This window comes from Populus euphratica, unplaced genomic scaffold, assembly GCF_000495115.2.
Source record: "Populus euphratica unplaced genomic scaffold, PopEup_1.0 scaffold4.1, whole genome shotgun sequence".
Lineage (NCBI taxonomy): Eukaryota > Viridiplantae > Streptophyta > Magnoliopsida > Malpighiales > Salicaceae > Populus > Populus euphratica.
This window is the reverse complement of record NW_011499859.1, coordinates 126,796-147,913: the sequence shown is the minus strand read 5'-3', so window position 1 is coordinate 147,913 and position 21,118 is coordinate 126,796. Positions and strand designations below refer to the sequence as shown.

Here is a 21,118-nt window from a genome sequence, read left to right as displayed (position 1 = left end):
AATGGCCTATCTGGTGGCATTCCTGTTACCTTTGGATTTCTCCAGGCTCTTGAGCAACTCATGCTTTACAACAATTCCCTTGAAGGTAATCTTCCTTATTCGCTTACCAATTTACGGAATCTGACCAGAATAAATCTGTCTAAAAACAGATTCAATGGTAGCATTGCCGCGTTATGTAGCTCGAGTTCTTTTCTTTCTTTTGATGTTACAAGCAATTCATTTGCCAATGATATTCCTGCCCAGTTAGGAAATTCGCCTTCTCTTGAAAGACTTAGATTAGGGGACAACCAGTTTACTGGCAATGTCCCTTGGACTCTTGGTAAAATTCGTGAATTGTCGCTGTTAGACCTGTCAGGGAATTTGCTCACAGGGCCAATACCTCCACAGCTTATGTTGTGCAAGAGATTGACACACATTGATCTCAACAACAACTTTCTTTCTGGTCCTTTGCCGTCATCGCTAGGAAATTTGTCACAGTTAGGGGAGCTCAAGCTCTCCTCCAATCAATTTTCCGGGTCTCTTCCTCCGGAGCTGTTCAATTGTGCTAAACTGTTGGTGCTTTCTCTTGGTGGTAATTTGCTGAATGGAACTCTTCCTGTTGAGATTGGTAAGCTGGAATTTCTCAATGTTCTCAACCTTGAACAAAACCAATTATCAGGATCAATCCCTGCGGCCCTAGGTAAGCTGAGCAAGCTGTATGAGCTTCAGCTCTCGCATAACAACTTCAGTGGTGAAATACCTTTTGAACTCGGGCAACTCCAGAATCTGCAAAGCATTTTGGACCTTGGCTACAACAATCTCAGCGGTCAAATTCCATCTTCTATTGGAAAATTGTCTAAACTTGAAGCTCTTGATCTATCTCACAATCAGCTAGTTGGAGCAGTCCCTCCTGAAGTTGGTGACATGAGCAGTCTTGGCAAGCTTAATCTTTCCTTCAATAATCTCCAAGGCAAATTAGGCGAGCAATTCTCACACTGGCCAACTGAGGCATTTGAAGGAAACCTGCAGCTCTGTGGAAGCCCTCTTGATCACTGCTCAGTGTCAAGTCAGCGTTCAGGGCTAAGCGAGTCATCAGTAGTGGTAATCTCAGCAATTACAACCTTAATTGCCGTTGCTCTGCTCGCACTTGGACTTGCTCTCTTCGTCAAACACAGGCTAGAATTTCTCAGAAGGGTGAGTGAAGTGAAATGCATTTACTCATTCAGTTCTTCCCAAGCTCAGCGCAAACCACTCTTCCGGAAGGGTACTGCCAAGAGAGACTACAGGTGGGATGACATTATGGCAGCAACGAACAATCTTAGTGACGAGTTCATCATTGGCTCGGGTGGGTCTGGAACAATCTACAGAACTGAGTTTCAAAGTGGAGAAACTGTAGCAGTTAAGAAGATTCTGTGGAAAGATGAGTTTCTACTTAATAAAAGCTTCACAAGAGAAGTGAAGACACTTGGCAGGATTAGGCACAGGCATTTAGTGAAGCTGATAGGGTATTGTAGCAGCGAAGGAGCGGGTTGTAATCTCTTGATTTATGAATACATGGAGAACGGGAGTTTGTGGGATTGGCTGCATCAACAACCAATGAATATCAAGAAGAGGCAAAGCCTAGACTGGGAGACGAGGTTAAAGATCGGTTTGGGATTAGCCCAGGGAGTGGAGTACCTCCACCATGACTGTGTACCAAAGATCATTCATAGAGATATCAAATCTAGCAATATATTGCTTGATTCCACTATGGAGGCGCACTTAGGGGATTTTGGACTGGCAAAGGCACTGGAGGAGAATTACGACTCCAATACAGAATCGCATTCATGGTTTGCGGGCTCTTATGGTTATATTGCTCCAGGTATTGTAGCAGTTTCTGCGTAGAATTATGCTTCTTTAAGTTCATCATTCCCCACATGTTATAACTTAACTTTATGCATTTTCAGAGTATGCATACTCGCTCAAGGCAACGGAGAAGAGTGATGTTTATAGCATGGGTATCGTGCTGATGGAGCTCGTAAGTGGAAAAATGCCAACTGATGCTAGCTTTGGTGTCGATATGGACATGGTGAGATGGGTGGAGAAACATGTGGAAATGCAAGGTGGATGTGGACGTGAAGAGTTAATTGATCCTGCTTTGAAACCACTTTTGCCTTGTGAAGAATCGGCAGCGTATCAATTGCTTGAAATAGCACTGCAATGCACAAAAACCACTCCACAAGAGAGGCCCTCGTCCCGACAGGCGTGTGACCAGTTACTACATTTGTACAAGAATAGGATGGTGGATTTTGACAAGATGAATAATGATCCTTACTCATAACTGATGAATTCTATTTTTAAGATCGAAGCCGATTATCAAACTAAGCATCGTTCTTTTTCTATTTCTTTCTTTCTTTTAGATCTTGTGCTAACTAGGTCAGTCTTCAAAAGATGTCATTTTCGTTTCTTGATGGTATTTCACTGTTGTAACCATAAGTATGTAATCTGATCCCCAAAGCATGGTGGAAGCTGTTTTGATGATAGCACCTTTGGTAGTGTGGTGTAGGCACTATACAGACCGAAGCAACCGTAAAATAAACAGTAGGGGCAGTAATAGCAAATCCTAAGATCAACTCATTTCAAACTTTAGATCAAGCGGTGAACACGAAGGGCCCAAGAATCCATTACATAATCATATTTCCAGTGGAGAAAATCACTGGATTGCTTCAAAGTATTATTGAAGATCCAACCCCAGGCTGTCCACATTATGAAAGCATCTAAATCTTATTTGTAGCAAAAGCAAGAAAAACAACTAACAAGATTACAAGCACAGCATCAAAAGATAAAGAAAACAAGTGTATACGGCCCTATGAAGAACATTAGTTCTGAGACCACAATTTTCAGGAGAAGACAAGAACAGGTTCTAATCATCATCTTCATCTGCAAAGGAAATGAAAAGTTAAATCAGTGAAGAAGATAATTATACTTGAAGAAAGACACAGAAGCAAATGAAAAATTTTCCTGAACTGAAAAGAAAAATGTCAGACATTGGGGAATAGGTATAGGAATCTTGCATAACCAAAACTAGGGTTTTTCAAATAAAGCAAGTAGAAATGGCAGAATAGGAGAAGAGATCGATGGAAGATACTGCATGCTGCTTCGGTCAAGATTGGTACAATATAAGGAAAGAGTGTCATAAGAACGTGTACACATACACACATGTTTACGCGCATGCATTTACAAACTGAGCTAGAAAAGTGAAGTAAAGAATTGCACATGAACATGACAAAGCAGATGCAAATGAAATCCATAACTTCATGTTTTACACTCTAAACATGCCTAGAGATGCCAAAACCAATGCCTGTCGTTGTGCTTCAAACTCTAACGGAGAATTTGTTTAACACCAAACCCAGAAGATAATTTCCACCCCGATGTCCCACTAAAATAGTCCCCAATACAAGGCCATTTAAACAATCAACTTTTTCTTACTATTAATATTTTCCTTGTATCTTTATTAAAATTGTATTTAAAATCATTTCCCTAATTTAACACTTATTTTATTCCTACCTTGCAATGGTGCTTTTTATCTTTATTTTTTTAAGGACTTTAACAGGATATTATTTGAGTTGAAATTATCAATTAATCATGAAATTAAAATAGACCGAAATATTTTGTCATGTTTAACTCTTTTTTTACTATTTTGAGAATTCACCCAATTTTAATAAATAATTTAAAAATACTTGATACAATGCCTTAATATGAAGTATAAGATTAAGTATTTTAAAAGAACCTGCTGAAAATGACTCCTGGCTTCGCCACTGCTCAAATGACAGGATATAATTATTTCAAAGGGCTGTTTGGATTTGTTAGAAGCAGAACAAAATTACAATCTCAAGCTTCTTCAACTTAACCAAAAGAAAAATCATGATTGATTAAAACAAAGTTTGACTCATGTTTTACAAGGATATTTTGTGTGTGGGTGGGTGGGTCCATGCAGAGAGCACAAGCGCTGCACTCGAAGATCAGCGATGGGAGAGGCAGTGTAAAAGATAATGCTCAAATGCAGCCAGAGTTGTCAAGAGGTGCTTTAGGCGAGGTGAGACCCATCACCCTTTATTTTTCCAAGCGAGGTGATTTAACTAGGTGTTGCCTAGGCGCTCGCTTGAAGTGTAAGCACCAGGCACTGAAGCGAGTGCCTAGTCAAAACATATGCTTTTTTTTTTTAATTGATATATGTTTTGACATGTTTCCCATATTCTTTCTACTCACCACGAATAATAATTTAAGAGTATAGTTGTAAAAGTAAAGAGTAGGGTTGAAAAAGAAGAAAAGGACCATCAAAATAGAGTTGGGAGGCACATTTGACAACCATGCTTTTCCAAAGAATCGGTACATCTTTTTGTTTGTTTCTTCTTCATTTATTTTCTTTTTTCTTTTTCTTTCTTCTTCACTTATGTGGTATCTCTCTCTCCATCTTATTTCTTTTTTACCTGTCTTCTCCTCTCTCTCTTTAAATATCCATGATGTTATGTTGCTGAAATTTTTACTCTCTTTTTAATAAAAGAATATTTTCTCAAATCTCAAGTTCATCACTCATCAAACTTCATAATTGATTTTTTTCCTTGTCCTGGTTATTGTTTCTGAAACTTCAGTTTCAAACTTCACAATTGATTTTTTTTTTCTTGATGTGTTTACTGTTTGTGAAACTTTAGCTTATTCTTTTTTTTAATTAACTTACTTTATTCCAAACTTTAGCATTTTAAGTTTCACTATTTTAATCTATTTTCTCTTTTAAATTGTCTTATTTTGTTTTTAAGGGTGAATAGTATAACCTTTTCAACTATTTTAAAATATTTTGAGTTTCATTTTGATTTTATAATCTTAATTTTTAACATATATATTTGTGATTTACATATTATAATACTATACATATAATTTATTTGAATTTATAACATAGCGCCTTGTTTTATTCAGGCATTTGACAGCCTTGACGCCTTGGGAATCCTTTTGCTTTTGACAACACAGAATGCAGCCAAGTCATATGTACAAAAAATTTCAATATCTGTTGACCAAGAATGTTAAAGTGAGACTTCGTTATTGCTTATCAAAAAACAGAGTCTGTCTGTCAAAAGATACTGATGGTAAAGAGCAACACAAAAAAGGATATGATGGAAAAGGAACTAATAACAAATGGGGACGAAGGATCAATGTTAACAATGTTTGAAGATCTCTCATTTCAATAATTGATTGATAGATGTTATCAATGCAGGATGAAAGTAGAAAATTCCAAAGGGTGGGTTGATTAGGTCATTTAAATCTTGTATTTAAAGTTTCTTTTACATTTATTCTTATTTTCTTCTTTATATTATCAAATTACAGTTTTGAATGTTGCATGGCAATAGAAAGAAGTGTTTGCCAGAAAGGATTGGTATATAAATATCTGATAGGGTAGAATAAAATATAAATACTTAAAAAGGTGGCAACACACTCATGGCTCATCTGTTTGCAACTATGACTGCAACCAAGTTGGGTTCAGTGCAGATTTAATGGGATTTGGATATTAATATGATTACTGAAACACTAAAACCAAATTCAAATCTGTATCAAAATCTAAAATTAGAAAAACGACTTGAATCCTATTACCAGACAAAAATGAACACATGGATATGTCGACAAGCAAATTATGATTAGCTATATTTCATTAAACATTTTATCACGGAGCGTGCACATGCAGATATAACCACTAACACACACAAACCAACACATGGAGGTGTATACGCAAACAAATTTATAGACATACATTAAATAAAGATCCAGAACAGACACATAACACTTTTCATATACAATTTTTACATACTTCCATGGATATACAGAATGCACACACATGAATGTACAATAAGCAGATTCTGATATTAATAAAATCAGATAATATAAAATTAAAATTTGATACATTAAGTTGATTCATTGACATCATTGAATTTTACCATCTGAACTATGAATAGATTTTGGACATGAAATAATTGGATTATGAATAACCCTAGGTACTGATAATTTTCGATAAAGAAAAATCATATCAACTAACTAAAAAGAATTGCAAAAGCATGTTGGAGAATAAGTTATCCAAAAAATGAAAGCAAGAGAAAAGAAGAAAGACTATGACAGCCCAGAATCAATGAAATCAGCCAAGTGGAAACAGACCTAAAAGCAGTGTTATTAGAATATGTTTACACTTCACCTTGCAAGATATATTTATATTATAGTACAAACAAGTATTCAAAGGCGTCTTTTATCCCTTTTAATATAAACGTTTTAATTTAAGAGTAACAGAAAATAAAATATAAAATCTAGAAAATATATATTTTCTATTGTCTGTATGTGTATTCCCATAGAAATGATCCATTTTATTTGACTGGCGGAGACATCAAATAACTAGTTATAACAAATTAATATAATTATAAGAAATAAAAATATAACAAATACTAAAAACAAATACTAAATAATGAAAGTAAAGAGCATGATCTTATCTTATTCAAAACACCTTGTTATCCTCAGCCAATTCTGACCTAACAGTTTGACAAATGACTCAGTGACCCAAAAGCTTGACCAGGTCACTGTCTGAGCCAGATTTAATGATGTAGACTAAAAGCACCCAAAGCATGACACAACAAAGAAGATAGGACAGAATCCTAACCCATAACATTTTTCGAGGTGTGATAGTTTTGAAAAACTCTAGCGTTTCGCTTCAGCTAGTTACACCATAGGATTGCACAATGGCACAAAATCACAATGCTCTACAATCTTTCCTCCTTCCAAATCCACAAAAGATATCAACATAAAATTCACAACCAAGACTGAAATTGGCTTCCACTTTGGACTTTGTATAAATCCACCATTGAAGATGATCAGCATGTTGGAGAATAGGTCTTACAGAATTACGCACTCATTTTCTATTAACTGAGATCCGCACTGGAATGGAATTAGGGTATCCTTTAGAGTATCTATAGATAGGTCTGATGCACCTATAGTGGATGTAAGCGAAACCCATTAGAAAACTCTAAATCAACACAAGCATATAGCCACTACTATGAGTTTTCAATGCTAAATTTCTAAACTTTCCATAAGTTTATAACACACATTCCTCCTATAACCCGACATAGGAATGATTGCAGGTTGAAATTGACAGAGACATCCATGTGATAAGGTCATTTACTAAGTTGTCAGTATCACAACAACTTATCACATCCACAGCTCAATTCTTGGTAGAAACTAGCTCAAAGGAAATGCCAGGGCTATTAATCAGGTTGATGGAGTAGTCCAACACAACAAAAATTCACACAGGTCCAGCTAACTAGTACAGCCCTGAAGACATAAACTTTATCACTGATAATGCACCTGCTAGGGGATAATAAGATTTTGTATGGCTGGATTTGGGGATGGTGCATAAAGCAAAAACCTTGGTGATGTTAAACAGGAGTTTAAATTACAGTGGAAGCATCATCTAACCCAGACTCAACCGTTTCTATGAATCAGACTTGTTATAGATGTTGCCAGCTCCATCATGTTTGTATATTCCTAGTACAAAAACTTCAACTCTTCGATCTTAGGTTGTAACAACAACCTCACCATTTTTTCCTTCTTCTTTCCTCAAAAACCACTAGTCCACTACTCTCTCCTATTTCTTTCATTCTCATTTACAAGTTTCCTCTTTTCCTAAAAATCCACTTTAGGAACAATTTTCCTTATCTCCGTCGTCTACACACACACACACACACACACATCTTTTCTTTCCAACTTCACCCTTCAATATTGATGATTTTTATTATAGCACTGATTAGTGAATTACTAACACAGCAATGCCAATTAACAGGTTTTGACTAAATATGAACAGTTCCACTGCACTCAATCCATCATAACAAAAACACTTGTTTTCTCAAATTGATACCTCCAATTATCAACAACATTAAAAAAAAAAACCCAAACTTGAGAAGAAGAAACCGAGGGCCCAAACTAAATGACGAAGAAATAAGGAAAAACAAAGAGAACCCAGAAAAGAAAAATTGTTGAAGCAGGAAGATATGATCAAGATAGGAAAAAGAGAGAGTACCGAAGTAGCGGCGCTCATTGGCTTCCTTAGCTTTTTGAAGCATCTTGTCAAGGTCTTGTTCAAGCTGAGCATCCCATTTGACCAACTGATTCACAAAAACAACTCCTAATCCCATACCCACCACATGTTCCCACGGATCTATTAACAAAAACAAAGAAAAATAATCGTAAAAAAATTGAAGAATAAAATGGAAAGAACAGAAAAAAGATTAGTGATTTTGTTGGTAAAAAAGTGTTGAAAAAAACTTACGGCGCATGTAAGGGAGTTTGCGGAGAGCATTGGAGTACATCTGGGTACCCAGTCCTAACAGTGCTCCTATCACTGTTGCACTCAACACCATCTCTCTCTCTCTCTCACCAAAAATCCTCTTCGTCTTTCGTCGCTTGACTTCGAGTTTTCTGAGGATTTTCTGCTTCTGAGTTCTGTCTGTGTTTCCATGTGACTTTCATCCAAACCTATTCGATCTTGCCACGTTGTTTTACCTTTCCATTTTGTTTTTGTTTTTTTTTTTTTGTTTTGTTTTGTTTTTAATACCTTCTTTTTAGTGGAGCTTAACAGTTTTCGTTATTTAAGCCAGTAAGTTTTTTTATTTATTTCATCTCACTTTTTTTTTTCACCAATCATTTGGGGTATTTTTTTTAATATTAATGTCATTAATCATGTTAAATCTTAAAATAATTCCCATATAATTTAATTTTAAATTTTAATTTAATAAAAAATTAAATTAAATTTTTTAATTTTATTTTCTAACTTTTATTTACAAGATAGCCAAGTTATTATTGAATTAATCAAGTTGATTAAATCATGTTAGAGATAACTCCCACTTAATTTAATTTGAAATTTAAACTAGATAATAAGTAAAGTTTTAAGATTGATTTGTTGGTTATATTTAATAATAATATCAAATAATTATAATTATTTATGATCTAAATATTTTTATTATATTAAAAAAAAATTATTCAATGCACAGCATAACACAGTCTGTAAACTAATTGCAGCCTCTAAACTAATTGGTTAGATAAGGTCTTTGTTATCTTTGGTATTGTTCATAAAGCTTATTATTTTAAGTAGAAGTTTTATCTTTTATAAAAAATTTATGTGTATATAAAAGGATAATTACAAACAATCATGGTTTCATCGTGTTTAATTATGTTTTCACTTTCTTGTTATACTTTGAAATATTTTAAATCATGGGTTAAACCAGAATTTCAAAAAGAATCAAAAATAAAATTGTCTTCATATATAATATATATTATATATGAAAATATGCATATTACATTCATATTAAACATTCTCTTTTTAGTTCTAATATGACTTCTAAAACTCACAATATCTCACTTTTAAACCTTGAAAACCGAACACTAGAGATTGTGAATTTAGATCTTCCTCTTTTCTAAGTTATTTTTACTAATTTGTTTACTTTTTGGCATAATTCCCAAGGGAATCTTTTTACAAGATCCATATATGTTGGTACTGTAGGTTCTCAGTGCCAAACACATCATAAAGTTTGGAGTCCCTTGATTAGCCATGCTTTCAATCTCCCTTTTAAAAGAAGCCTCCATTACGATCACCTTCGTATAGACCTCCACCTCAATTTCATAGCATCAATATATTTCATATACATAGCCATAACAACCTTTACAATCTCATCAACAAACAGAACATTGCCATTAACTTCTGATACGAAAAAATCAGGTTTGAATTTAATTTTAAAATATCTATTAATTAGTTTTTCAAGATTAGTAATATTTCTCAAACTGTATATTAAATAAACTAAAAACTTATACTTAGATATTAGATATATAAAAGTATATTGTGATAAATTTTCAAGTTAAATAGAATTTAAAAATATATTATTTTATAGGGCTGAAATTATTGGATAAATCTTACCAAATATATCATACTAGATCTTAGTGCACTGTTTGAGATATATCTGGAAGTACATGTGAAATTGTACTATGAATCAAGTTAGATCGGACATCTCAAGATTTTCAATTATATATTATATTGCTATTAATTCATTTATATGAAAGAAAATGATGTGTTTGAAATCAGTAATGAAATATATTAAAAATATGCGAAAATTTAAAGTTTGGTCTACAAGGAGGATTTTTATCATGAAAATTTTGTTTTTATTATCTGATTTTATTTATTTGTTTATTTCATGTTGAATAAGTATTTCTAATTTGGGTTTGTTATGACCCATTGAACATTGTTTAAGAGTTTATTTTATTATTGGACTTATGTTAATTAATTACTAATTTAGATCTATTATCTTGCAACTCAAAAATGGTCTGTTAGGGTTATATAAAAAATATTATATTATGTTTTTTTTAGTTATAAATTTGAGCAGCAAGTTGAAGGATAAATATGAGTTTTTCTACTATTTTTTTGTGGTAAAACAATTCTTCTTTTTAAGAACAAAAATCATACACTGATTTATCAAAGATTAACTAACTTTGTAACATTATTTACATACTTAAAGTTTTTAAATATAATGTTATCTCTGGATGCAAATCTTTTTTTCTTAAAATAAGTTTTATGATTAAAAAATAATCATTTGATTTACCTATTTTCTTTGTCCTTCCCTGGTTTTAGAAGATTTTATATCTTTTCTCTTAACTCAGGGTTGAAATGTTAAGAAAATGAATTTTTGGATCAACATTAAAATTTCAAAAACTAAAAGGATTGCAAAAGTTAATTAGGTAAATTAAAGCATGCTTTTTTTAATTGAATTTGAGATTGACCATGGAGTTTCTTATTGTTTTACATTTTGGTCCTTTATTTCTAATTTTTTTTTCTTAAGAAATTTTGACAAATTGATAATGAAATTAGACAAAGAAGATTGCAATTGAAAAAAAAAAGATTGGGGATGAAAATGGAAAAAAATTGGGCACTAGGAATTACAACACTGGTATATTTTGTAATTTTCTATGAATTAAGATTCTTTTTAGTTTTTCTTAATTGTAAGATCCATGGGAAGCGATCCTTCTAAAATAAATATAAAAGCCTCATTCTCTCTTGTTAATAGAATTCTTAAACTGATAAAAAGAAATTGGTTATGCGCAATTTAACATAAAAAAAAAAAAAAGGAATAATAACTTTCAAGTTGCATTCAAGTAAAAATAAGGATGGAATCCACCGAAAACCAGGACCTTAAACAATGACCGAGTCAAGTTAGCATGAACTCCTGCATAATTAGTAAAAACATTAATAATAAGAGATCTATTTGATTTTTGGCCATGACTGTACTTGCTTGGTTACCATGCAGAAAACTTTTGCAGAGCCGAGAAAATATTGCCTCCTTTCACTGTTACCTCCAACAACTTCATTAACTAGTACAGGATGAAAAAACAATAAGACTACAGAGAAAGAACAATTCTAAAAATTATGGAAACAAAATCAGACATTTACTGAAATAATTGAAGATCATATTGCCCATTTGCCCTCCTTTTTAAGAGTTCTTTTCTTTCTGTTTATTTAAGAAAAGAAAAAAACATAGTTCCATCTTCACCAATTACTTTCATGTTAATAATAATAAGTTGAAAATCTTTCCCTCTCAAGACAAAATGTTTTAGTTTGATAAATGATTCAGTCTATCCTTGACAATGTTTTCATTTAACTTCTCCGCGGACTCCACAATCATCAATTGCCAGTCCTCCTAATTTCTCTTCTCCTTTCTCCTTCTGTTTTGAGAATCTGGTTCTTGCATTTGCATCACGTCTTCCATGTAATCCAAGACCCTTTCTTTGTCAGAGAAGGTCCCTTCTTTTTCCACTCTTTAGTGGTGCTAGCCACATGGCTAAATGACAATGGAAATTAATAAAGCAAGGCATACATCACGAAAGAAGGGAACTAAAATTAGCTGATAAGCACACAGAGGAAACCGAATTCCATTATAGAGATCGTGTCCACAGAGATAGGAGAATCCCATTAAACCCCGATGAGGATGTGAAATGATGCCCTCAAATCAAGCTTACTGTAAATAACATGTCAACCTAATTAAGCAATTAGCAGATTTAAATCTGTCAGGTCAAAAGATTAGAAAGGGTGTTTGGTATGTACAGAAAAGAGATACGCTCTTAGGACAACGATTCTTGCTTTTTCCCTAAACTTGAATTTATGGACCCTACAAAATACAACGGCTAAAATCCAAAAAAAAACCCAACGTCTCTCTCCTTTTCTTTCACCAAACCAAAATCTCCCCATGTCTTCAGTTTATCTATGAAGTTTCCCGAGTCATAATTTGTTCCTTCCAGTCGCACCATACCAATACATTGATACCCAACACTTTGCCTTGCTTGCTAGTATTTTTTTACCTGTGAGTGCCATTCGTTCGTAGGGCAAGACAACAGTTTTCAACCATAGAGTCCTAAGAATAGGAAATAAAAGCTAAGGCATGTCCTGTATTGCTAGCGGTGGTTGTTAGTTTAGTATCCTGAAAACAGAAGAGATCCTCTGTTTCTTTGTGGTATAGAATTATCTGTTGAGGTATTGTGAGGTTTGATTTTTGTTAACAACCCTCCTACCATCCATTCCTTTTTTCTTGAAAAATGGGTTGTGTCTCATTTATGGCATGCACAAAATTGCTGCATTCATTCCAATGTATGTCCTAATGTACATTTGTTAGAATAATGGCTTCTTCCCAGATTGAGATTGCTTCGTCTTCACCGTTTGGTTGTATTCTAAGAGATCACAACCGGCATGAAAGATGTAGTAGGGAGAGCACTGCCAGGGCGGCAGCTGCTGCTGCTTTTCAAAAGAATCTCAAAGGATTGGTTGGAGAAAATCTCCGTACTTGCATCTCTGTGATTTCTGATTCTGCTTCTAATGAGAATCCAACAAATCGTGTTAATAGCAAACCTGATGATCATCATCAAAACTTGCGGCGCTTGACCGATAACCAAGATAACATTCCCAAGAATGCACATGATTCTTCGATTAGAAGCAGCAAGCAAGCGAGGATTCTTGACCAATGGGCCGCTATGCAGGCTCGAGAAATGGTGTCGACAATTGAGATGCAGAGGGAGAAGGCTGGGTTGTTGATTGCATCTTTGAAGAAACCATCTTCTATGCAGCAGAACTCTCTAGACTCTGAAAATCCTGCAGGTCAATCCAATAACCCCCGCAAGAATAAGAATCGCGGGGCCTCTTCTCTTGTTCAGATATGGGAGGCAAGGCTAAATCAATCGGAGGCGAGTCTGAAAAGGTCCCATAGCATGAATAATAGCAGGACCGGTTCTGTATCTAGCCAGACTGAAACTGCATCGCCCAATACCGAGGAGAAATCAAGGCAATCTGATATAGCTGACTCTAATACGAAAAAGGAGGCTTTTGTGGATTGTGGCTCGGCAAAGAGTGCACCTTCATCCATACATTTCAGGAACACAGATGCAGGAGAGCCCGAGAAAGTTAAAATTGTTGACATCATCAGGAGACTGACATCTGATAGCAATGATGATGATCGGCCGTTGAACGGTGCTGGTGATGGCCTATCTAGAGAGCGTAGGCATTCTTTAGTTTTTGATCGGACAGAGCAGAAAGTCTTGTCACAGGTTGTAAATTCACCAAAGATAAGAGGGCGACAAGCCTTTAATGATTTACTTTTGCAAATGGAACAAGAAAGGCATAGGGAGCTCGGCTCGTTAGGGGAGCGCCACGCTGTTTCAAAATTCGCTCAACGCGGCCGCATTCAGGTGAAGCCACGTTTTCCATCCATTTCTTGATTTCAATATCAGAAGCTCTCGTAATTTGCAGTGCAATTGATTACTCTTTTCTTTGTAGTTTTATCATACGTAAACAATTACTTATTTCTGTGCTGCAATGCTTTTACAGTGCTTGCTTCGCCTGAGATTCCTGCATCGTGGTGTGGGGTTTGAAGATCAACAACGGCCGCGATCATCTCAATCAACAGCCTCGTCCAGTAGTGATCGATCACAACATGGGTCTACCATCATGCATCTCAGGTATCACAATATTCATATTTTGGCTTCCAAATGAAACCATCTTTAAAAATGTCAATTTCACCCATTTTTCATGCGTTATTGGTCCATAGCATATTAAAATTGCTGACACCATCTATATGAAAACATTATGCATTCAAAGTGAACGCCAATGTTCATGCTGCTCGTATTATATTGTTTAAGTGAAAATGTTATGTCTGCCGTGTCATTTATTTCCTTGATGTCATTCCATTTGATCTTATGTGAATTGGTCAGTACAAGGAAATCTTTCTAAATTTACTGCTCAAGTTGATGATATCTGTCGTTTACATCTTACAACGAAGTTGAAGTTTGCCAAGCACAATAATGAGCACTGAGGTCATGTGTTAAAAGTATCCATCATGAAGAATTAGACTTGGATGCAGACAAAGAAAATTACTAATTAGAAATTGAAATTTAGGATATAAGTTCATTTATCAACAACAATCATATTGTATGAGATTTGGATCAATCTGGGTAAGCTGTTGAAAGAGTTCTCATTGCCATTGCTTTGCCAATTCAAAACCAGATTCTTGCGAGCTATATCCAATTGCTGCTTCCGTAGAAACTCTAAAAGTTGTTGAGAGAGTTGATGCTGAAACATTTAGCAGCTTTCAGCCTCTTTGGGCCAACTGTCATAAATACATGTTGGATCTAATATTGGCTACTTATCTTTCTTTTAATCTTCCCTATGCTAACCCAGAACCCGAATTCAACATAGGGAGAGATTCAGTGCAGGCATTGAGAATTCCATAAAGAATCAGCCAACTGCTGATGGTCATCATCAAGAAAATTCTACTAGTGCCGAGCAGCAGAGCGAACCTCAAGTTAAGTTCTCAGCGTCAAACACGTGTGAAGTCCAGGAACAAGTTAATGAAAAAACTTGTGCAAGTTCGGATGTCACATGGCAAGGAATAAGCCTGCAGGTTGGAAATTTTGATCCTCCAGAAACTTCCAAAACAACATCACCCTTGAATGGTGACTGGGAAGATAATGAGATAGAAGAGGAGGAGTACTTTGAACAAACCAATTCCGACTGGCTTAGTGATATAGCTCGCCCACGAAGTTATTGGGAAGATCAAAGGAAAGCACGTTATGAAGAGAAGCGTGGTGGTAGCTCAGACAATGATGAGATAAGGCAACTCCTTGAAAGGTAAGATAGTCCACCTTGTTTTCCTTACCTTTTTTTGCCACTAAAAAATCACTGAGAGTAGTTTCGAAAGAAGAAGAAATAGAATTATGTGGTGCATAAATTCGATGCTTCAAATTACAAATGCAGAAGAACAGTATCAAGTTTTCTTGCAAGCGATTTGCGAGACAGTATAGACCAACTGATCATGTCTCGTGTACAAAGACAAGTCAGTCAAGAAGATGAAGAACTAGATGAGGACAATCAGGAGAGAATGGGACAGTTGATGTTGTCTTACTTCCAAAGTCACTCACACTCAGCAGACAGTCAAGAAGAAGAAGAATTCGATGGAGGAAGTGGAGAAGGAGAAACGGCAGGAGAAGGAAGCATATCAGAAGAAGGAAGCCCAACTAGCCATCAAAATATCGAAGCTACAGATTATTTTGATCAATCCTCACCATCTCAGCATTCTCCATATCCGTTCAGGTCATGGAATTTTTCGGATGAACATGAAGTTGCTGATGGTTGTCAACAGGCTCAAACAAAAGCTTTACACCTAACTCCTCCATCTCAAGTTTCCATTCAAGATAGGCGTTACTCTTCCTCCTTAAGTCATTCATCAATTGTGAGTTATTTCACTTCACAATTTCAAGTTAATTACCTTTCTTAAATATCTTAATGGAAAAATAAATAACACTCTAAACTCACAGGAAATGGAACTCCTGTACGATTTAAAAGGGCACATGGAGCAACTTCAGCGTGAAATGTCTGAACTCCGAAAATCAATGCAGAGCTGCATGGAAATGCAAACGAATTCGCAAAACAACTTGAAGGTGCAGGAAGTACATCCAGGTGAGCTGAGAAAACCATTTTTTTTTCCCTGCAAACAAGTTAAAACAATTTAATCAACCTAATATTGTATCATATAGAATCTTTAATGGGGAATTTTATCTTACTTATACTACAAATATATCCTTCTTTATTTTATACTTTTTTGTCACTAGTCATCCAAGAAGGTATTACTAGGTAGTAGGCGCAACAGCAAATTCAACCTTAATCTTTAGTGCATATTTGCATATATTCTCTATTCCTATGCTGTTTAACGAATGACCCGATGAGCAATTCAAGTCCGGAATTATTGCTACAGTTCAAGAGAATAGAAAGAATTCATTTGATAGGAGACTAAACAAACGCAGCTGCTGTATCTGCTACGAAACGCAGGTCGACTCTTTTCTGTATAGGTACCTGCTTGTGAAACCCTTTGTCATTTTGAAACTTCATTGCTACTCATCTTCAATATCATGAACAATGGTAATAGCTTAGTATGATGCCTGATATTTTCAGATGTGGGCATATGTGCACCTGTCTCAAATGTGCGCACGAGCTGCTGCAGGGTAGTGGAAAATGTCCAATTTGTCGAGCTCCAATATTGGATGTCGTGCGAGCATACCTGGATTCATGATGCACTAGTGAACGAGTTCTTGCTCTAGAGGACCGTCTTTTTTGTATAACTTAACTCAATTGATGCTGACTTCAGAAACCGGAAAATCCTTTTACTTTGCTTCTTTTACTTGATTTGATCAATATAACCATCTAATCTATGTAGCTGCAATTAATTTGTGATCAATACTGTTTCTCCTTTCCAAATTTACTCTGTAAATGTTTTTGTTTGTTTGTTTGTTTGTTTTTGAGGAGTAACAGATTTTAACAGTCTCGGGAGACTGTTGTTGTCTAATTTACCAAGGCTCTTCTTCTTCTTCCTCTTCTTCTTCTTCTCCAGTCTCCTGTCCATTGAATATCATGACTTAGATAATCCAGAGAAAACTGTAGACATGGACTCGCAGTATGTTTGTGGACGCACGTATGATAATTATGGAGAATAAAGAAAGCAGATGTTAAGAAAAAAAAAAATCAGAAGCTATTTGTGCTCTTAAATTATTAAAAGGAGGCATGCTAGCTGCAGAACAAAGAATGCGTCACTTTCTTTCCTCCTTTCACTTTCCAGAAATGAACAAAACTTGCATAAACGGTTTGCTGTGATCTCTGTACTTCAAGAAAAAGACAAGAGTCTTATCCTATGAAACTTCCCCACATTTTGACATGGAAAATTACTCCCACTACCGGAAAATTAGTAAATAGCAATATAAACACTGACAAAAAATATGTAATTGCTAATTTCCAATGGAAATGATGATAAAGAATTTTCATCAACATTTTCCAATAGAAATGAGATGGTTTACATTTAGTCAGTACTTATCAACAAAATAACCGACTGATTAAAATATTTAAAAAATTGATTAAGAATTCTTAACCGACTGATTAAGAATTCTTCATTGATTCTGCCAATAATTTTACGTGTCACTATTGGAATTGTCAATGGAGTTTCTCTAGCAAAAACTGTTAATATGTTATAACAAGCATTTCTTCCTGCTCCTCATCCTCCCTTCTCCACCTCATGTCAAAAAAAATTCAAGCAACCCTCCATTTATCACAAAGTTAGCCATTTCAACCTACATCTATATCTATCGATAGTATTAGCAAACTGGAAAAAATAATTTAAAAAAACAATGAAAAATAAAAATTTGTGGTTAACGCATCAACGCGGTGATTTGGAGCACAGAATTTGGATAGCTCTATAGAAAGGATAAAAAAAAATATAAAGTTTAATTTTTAAAAAATTAAATTTAAAAAATTAAATTTAAAAAATTTAAAAAATAAACTTAAAAAAATTTACATCAACTTGTTTTAACCTTCAAAACCCATGACCTTATCATGAGGTTAGGACTAAAAAGATTGAGGAATAAAGTTGAAAATAAAACAAGCATCGACAAAAAAAAAAAGAACCAAATTTAATATAAAATAAATTAAAATGAAATGTTGATACATTAAATTGAAAATAAAATTTAATTAGTAAAAAGGTTAAAAAATAAAAGGAATGAAGAACTAAATTTGATGTAAAAATCAAATTAAATCAAATAATGATGGATAAAATTAAAAAATAATAATTAAAAGAAAATAAAATAAATAGTAATAAAAAAGAGGATCAAATTAGATATAAAAAATAAATGGGGGAACACTTTTATACTTTGACAAGGAAAAAAAAGAAAGAAAAGAAAGATAAAAAAGAAGAAAAATCCATGCCCAACCACTGTACCTTTACACACACATACAACACCACTAGTAAGAGAATGTTGACATAATTATAATGATGTTGCAAAAAGAAACGTTTCACCACCATAAAACAACACACATACCATCACCAAAAAGTAAGGTTTAATCTAACTACCTTTTCTTTTATTAATGTTTTTAAATTTATAAAAACACAAAATCACCTCTTATATAAGAACATGAGTATAATAAAACCAAGTGAAAAAGACCCTCCCCTCCAAGAAAGCTTTAAATTCCTTGATGGAGATCAAATTGCCTCTTATGCAGAGTGAGTATAAAAAAAAAAGTGAAAAGTACCACAAAACCCCTCCTAGAAAGTTTTAAAGTTTTTTATCTCGAGAGCATTTAAGTAATTGCATTAAAAACAAATATATCTATAAAACCCCTAAACACCAATTATTTGAACCTATCAAATTCGACAATGACTAATGTGTCCCTACCATTTAACTCCCAAGTGACCATGCACAAAAGGTCCCTATGAATTCAGAAATTGCCAAGGGCTTCCTTCATACTGGGTCTAAAATCATTTGAATATACAATATGAGAAGTCTCTGTTCTTAGCAAGTATATTGATCTACATTTTCTTTTATAAATGATTTGGTAAATGTCATTCAGAATGCTGACACTGAGAGATGCCGGCATCAAGGTCCACCTCCTGGGGCATTTTGCCCTCCTGATACCTTGTTGCGTAAACAAATAGGACATAGCCACTTAGCTTTTCCCTTTCATGGGATCAAGATTAGCTTGTTACAGCTCATAAGACAACTTGTGTACTGATGTTCATTTCAAATTTGCCCCCCTTTTTTGTGCTACTGTTAATTGGAATTTGATTTGAGTTTCAGAGGAATTATTGAGCTCTGGCATGCAAACTGTGAAAAAAGACGAGCTGCTAAAACCATGCTTGATCAATGGTAATAGACCATGAATAAAACCTTCAAAAGTAAAGCTTGGAAACAAAATTTATCAAGTTATTCCAAGAACATGTAGATTACAAACTAAAAGATCTGCTATAATGGCATTGATTTTACATGGGATGAATTGAATCCAGTAATGTTGAGACAGATAAATACAGGGGAAAGAAAAAAAACAGCTCCAGCAAATTAGTTCCCAGGTTGTGTAAGGTTTTGTTTCCCAAACTCTGTAGTAGACATCAGCATACATATTATTGGGGATGTCGCCGATGTCCCACCAAAGAGTAGGTAACTTAGCAACAAGATGGAGCTGTACTTTTCATGATCCGTGACCAATGTAGCGGATTGCTCAGGACAGAAGACAAGCTCGACATTTGGTTTTTGTTAGGTACAATAATGCACTTGGGAAGGGTTTCTCTGTGAAGAGATACGTCAAGAAAGCGAGGAACTGATTAAAAAAAAACTAAAATAATTCACTATTTCACTTTCACTGTACATACACACAGAATATACAGTGATTCGCAGAGTAAATTTATCATCTTACCCTAGCCACACAAAACTATTTACCTTAATCGGGAGGGTAATTCGGTTTTTTTATTGGGATACAAATGTTATTGCCAAATTCATTAGAGGCATTATGATCAAATCATATTTTTATTACACTGTCTAATTATTAAATTATCCTTAAATGTTGTTTTCATATAATTAGCATATAGGAGTATTTTTTATTTTATTTTAAAAACTGAAATGATTAAATTTACTCTAAAATTTTTTATTATTATTATTATTATAATGTTTGGTCAAGAACAGTTCATTCTTTTTGTATTTTTAAAAATTATTTTAAAAAAATTGATAGCTTGTGCATAGTGCACTCAAGCATGTGGTTGATAGATGTTATTTAATTGGTGCGTGAGAAGCCATCAAGTTGAGGAATGCTAGCTTCTGCAATGACATTGGAAGCATCATGATGCAGTCTTCTATATGAAACGGCGTGTTATGTTTCAATGAATGATTATCGTTAATCATCATTTTTATTGTTTTTCTCTTTTCTTTCTTCTCCTCCTTGAATTTCATGCTGGTTATTAAAAAGATATGATTTGTCCTCTGATTTTATTATATTTCAGGTTTGACCTTCAATGTTTGATTTATAATTTTAATTCTTAGCTCTATAATTAAATTTTAATTTATTTTTAATTTTATTATTATATCCATAATCTTGTTTTTTATTATTTTAAATTTGATCATCGTTCTCTTAATTTTTATTTTTTGTTTTGAATTTTTTTATGAATTTGATTTTTCTTTTCAATTTTCCCCTTCAATTTAAAATTTGATGATATTTCAGGTTTGAACCTCAATGTTTAGATTTTTAATTTTGATTCTTAGCTTTTTTTTTAATCAAATTTTAATTTGTCTTCAATTTTATTATTAGATCCATAATCTTGATTTTTTTTCATATTTGTTTTTCATTCTCTTGATTTTGATTTTTTTGCTTTAGATTCTTTTATGGATTTGATATTTCTTTTTAATTTTATCTTTCAATTTAAAATTTTGGATTGTCTTCTCATTTATTTATTTTTCAAATAAGGTTTTCATTATCTTTATTGCTATTTTTTTATCATTATTTTATCTTTTTATATAATTAATTTTTTTATTTCATCATTTGATATTTGATTTCTTGAGATTTGTCTTCATGGTTTTTCCCATAGTTTTTCTTGAGATTTCATCACAAAAAGTCATCTTGCATTCATGGAATCATACTCAATTTGGTGGATTATTAATACTAGAATTATCCATAATTAAAGACTAATTATAAAGATTCATGAATTTAACACACTTTGTACGAACAAATTAGTTGAATCTATTTAAA

At 33.9% G+C, this 21,118-nt stretch overlaps 3 protein-coding genes across 3 annotated transcripts in view; 2 read left to right on the top strand and 1 right to left on the bottom strand.

Moving 5' to 3' along the window:
* The window catches only part of LOC105124125 (LRR receptor-like serine/threonine-protein kinase GSO1), a 4,914-nt gene extending 2,109 nt beyond the window's left edge, over positions 1-2,805 (top strand). Inside the window, exons 2-3 of the mRNA XM_011024000.1 lie at positions 1-1,840; positions 1,926-2,805. Of these exons, the coding sequence (XP_011022302.1) occupies positions 1-1,840; positions 1,926-2,299 (2,214 nt within the window). The 3' untranslated portion in view covers positions 2,300-2,805. The remainder of the gene's footprint in view (positions 1,841-1,925) is intronic.
* On the bottom strand, positions 2,574-8,546 carry LOC105124126 (excitatory amino acid transporter). The gene is made up of 3 exons (XM_011024002.1): positions 8,312-8,546; positions 8,063-8,200; positions 2,574-2,898 (listed from the first exon to the last, which is right to left on the bottom strand). The coding sequence occupies exons 1-3, from the start codon at positions 8,400-8,402 to the stop codon at positions 2,882-2,884; spliced, it is 246 nt and encodes an 81-aa protein (XP_011022304.1). The 5' UTR covers positions 8,403-8,546; the 3' UTR covers positions 2,574-2,881.
* A 3,695-nt stretch (positions 8,547-12,241) lies between these two features.
* On the top strand, positions 12,242-16,907 carry LOC105124124 (uncharacterized). The gene is made up of 7 exons (XM_011023999.1): positions 12,242-13,758; positions 13,898-14,028; positions 14,765-15,196; positions 15,323-15,797; positions 15,883-16,024; positions 16,320-16,413; positions 16,517-16,907. Exons 1-7 carry the CDS (start codon positions 12,697-12,699, stop codon positions 16,632-16,634), a joined length of 2,454 nt encoding a protein of 817 aa, XP_011022301.1. The 5' UTR covers positions 12,242-12,696; the 3' UTR covers positions 16,635-16,907.
* The last annotated feature ends 4,211 nt before the right edge of the window (positions 16,908-21,118 follow it).

What these genes read in the sequence shown, in the direction of transcription:
- LOC105124126 (XM_011024002.1), bottom strand. Translation starts at nt 8,402, where the DNA reads ATGGTGTTGAGTGCAACAGTGATAGGAGCACTGTTAGGACTGGGTACC. An exon ending in CAAACTCCCTTACATGCGCC is followed by an intron (nt 8,201 to 8,311) that starts GTAAGTTTTTTT and finishes TTTTGTTAATAG; the next exon opens with ATCCGTGGGAACATGTGGTG.
- LOC105124124 (XM_011023999.1), top strand. Translation starts at nt 12,697, where the DNA reads ATGGCTTCTTCCCAGATTGAGATTGCTTCGTCTTCACCGTTTGGTTGT. An exon ending in CTCAACGCGGCCGCATTCAG is followed by an intron (nt 13,759 to 13,897) that starts GTGAAGCCACGT and finishes ATGCTTTTACAG; the next exon opens with TGCTTGCTTCGCCTGAGATT. An exon ending in ATAAGGCAACTCCTTGAAAG is followed by an intron (nt 15,197 to 15,322) that starts GTAAGATAGTCC and finishes TTACAAATGCAG; the next exon opens with AAGAACAGTATCAAGTTTTC.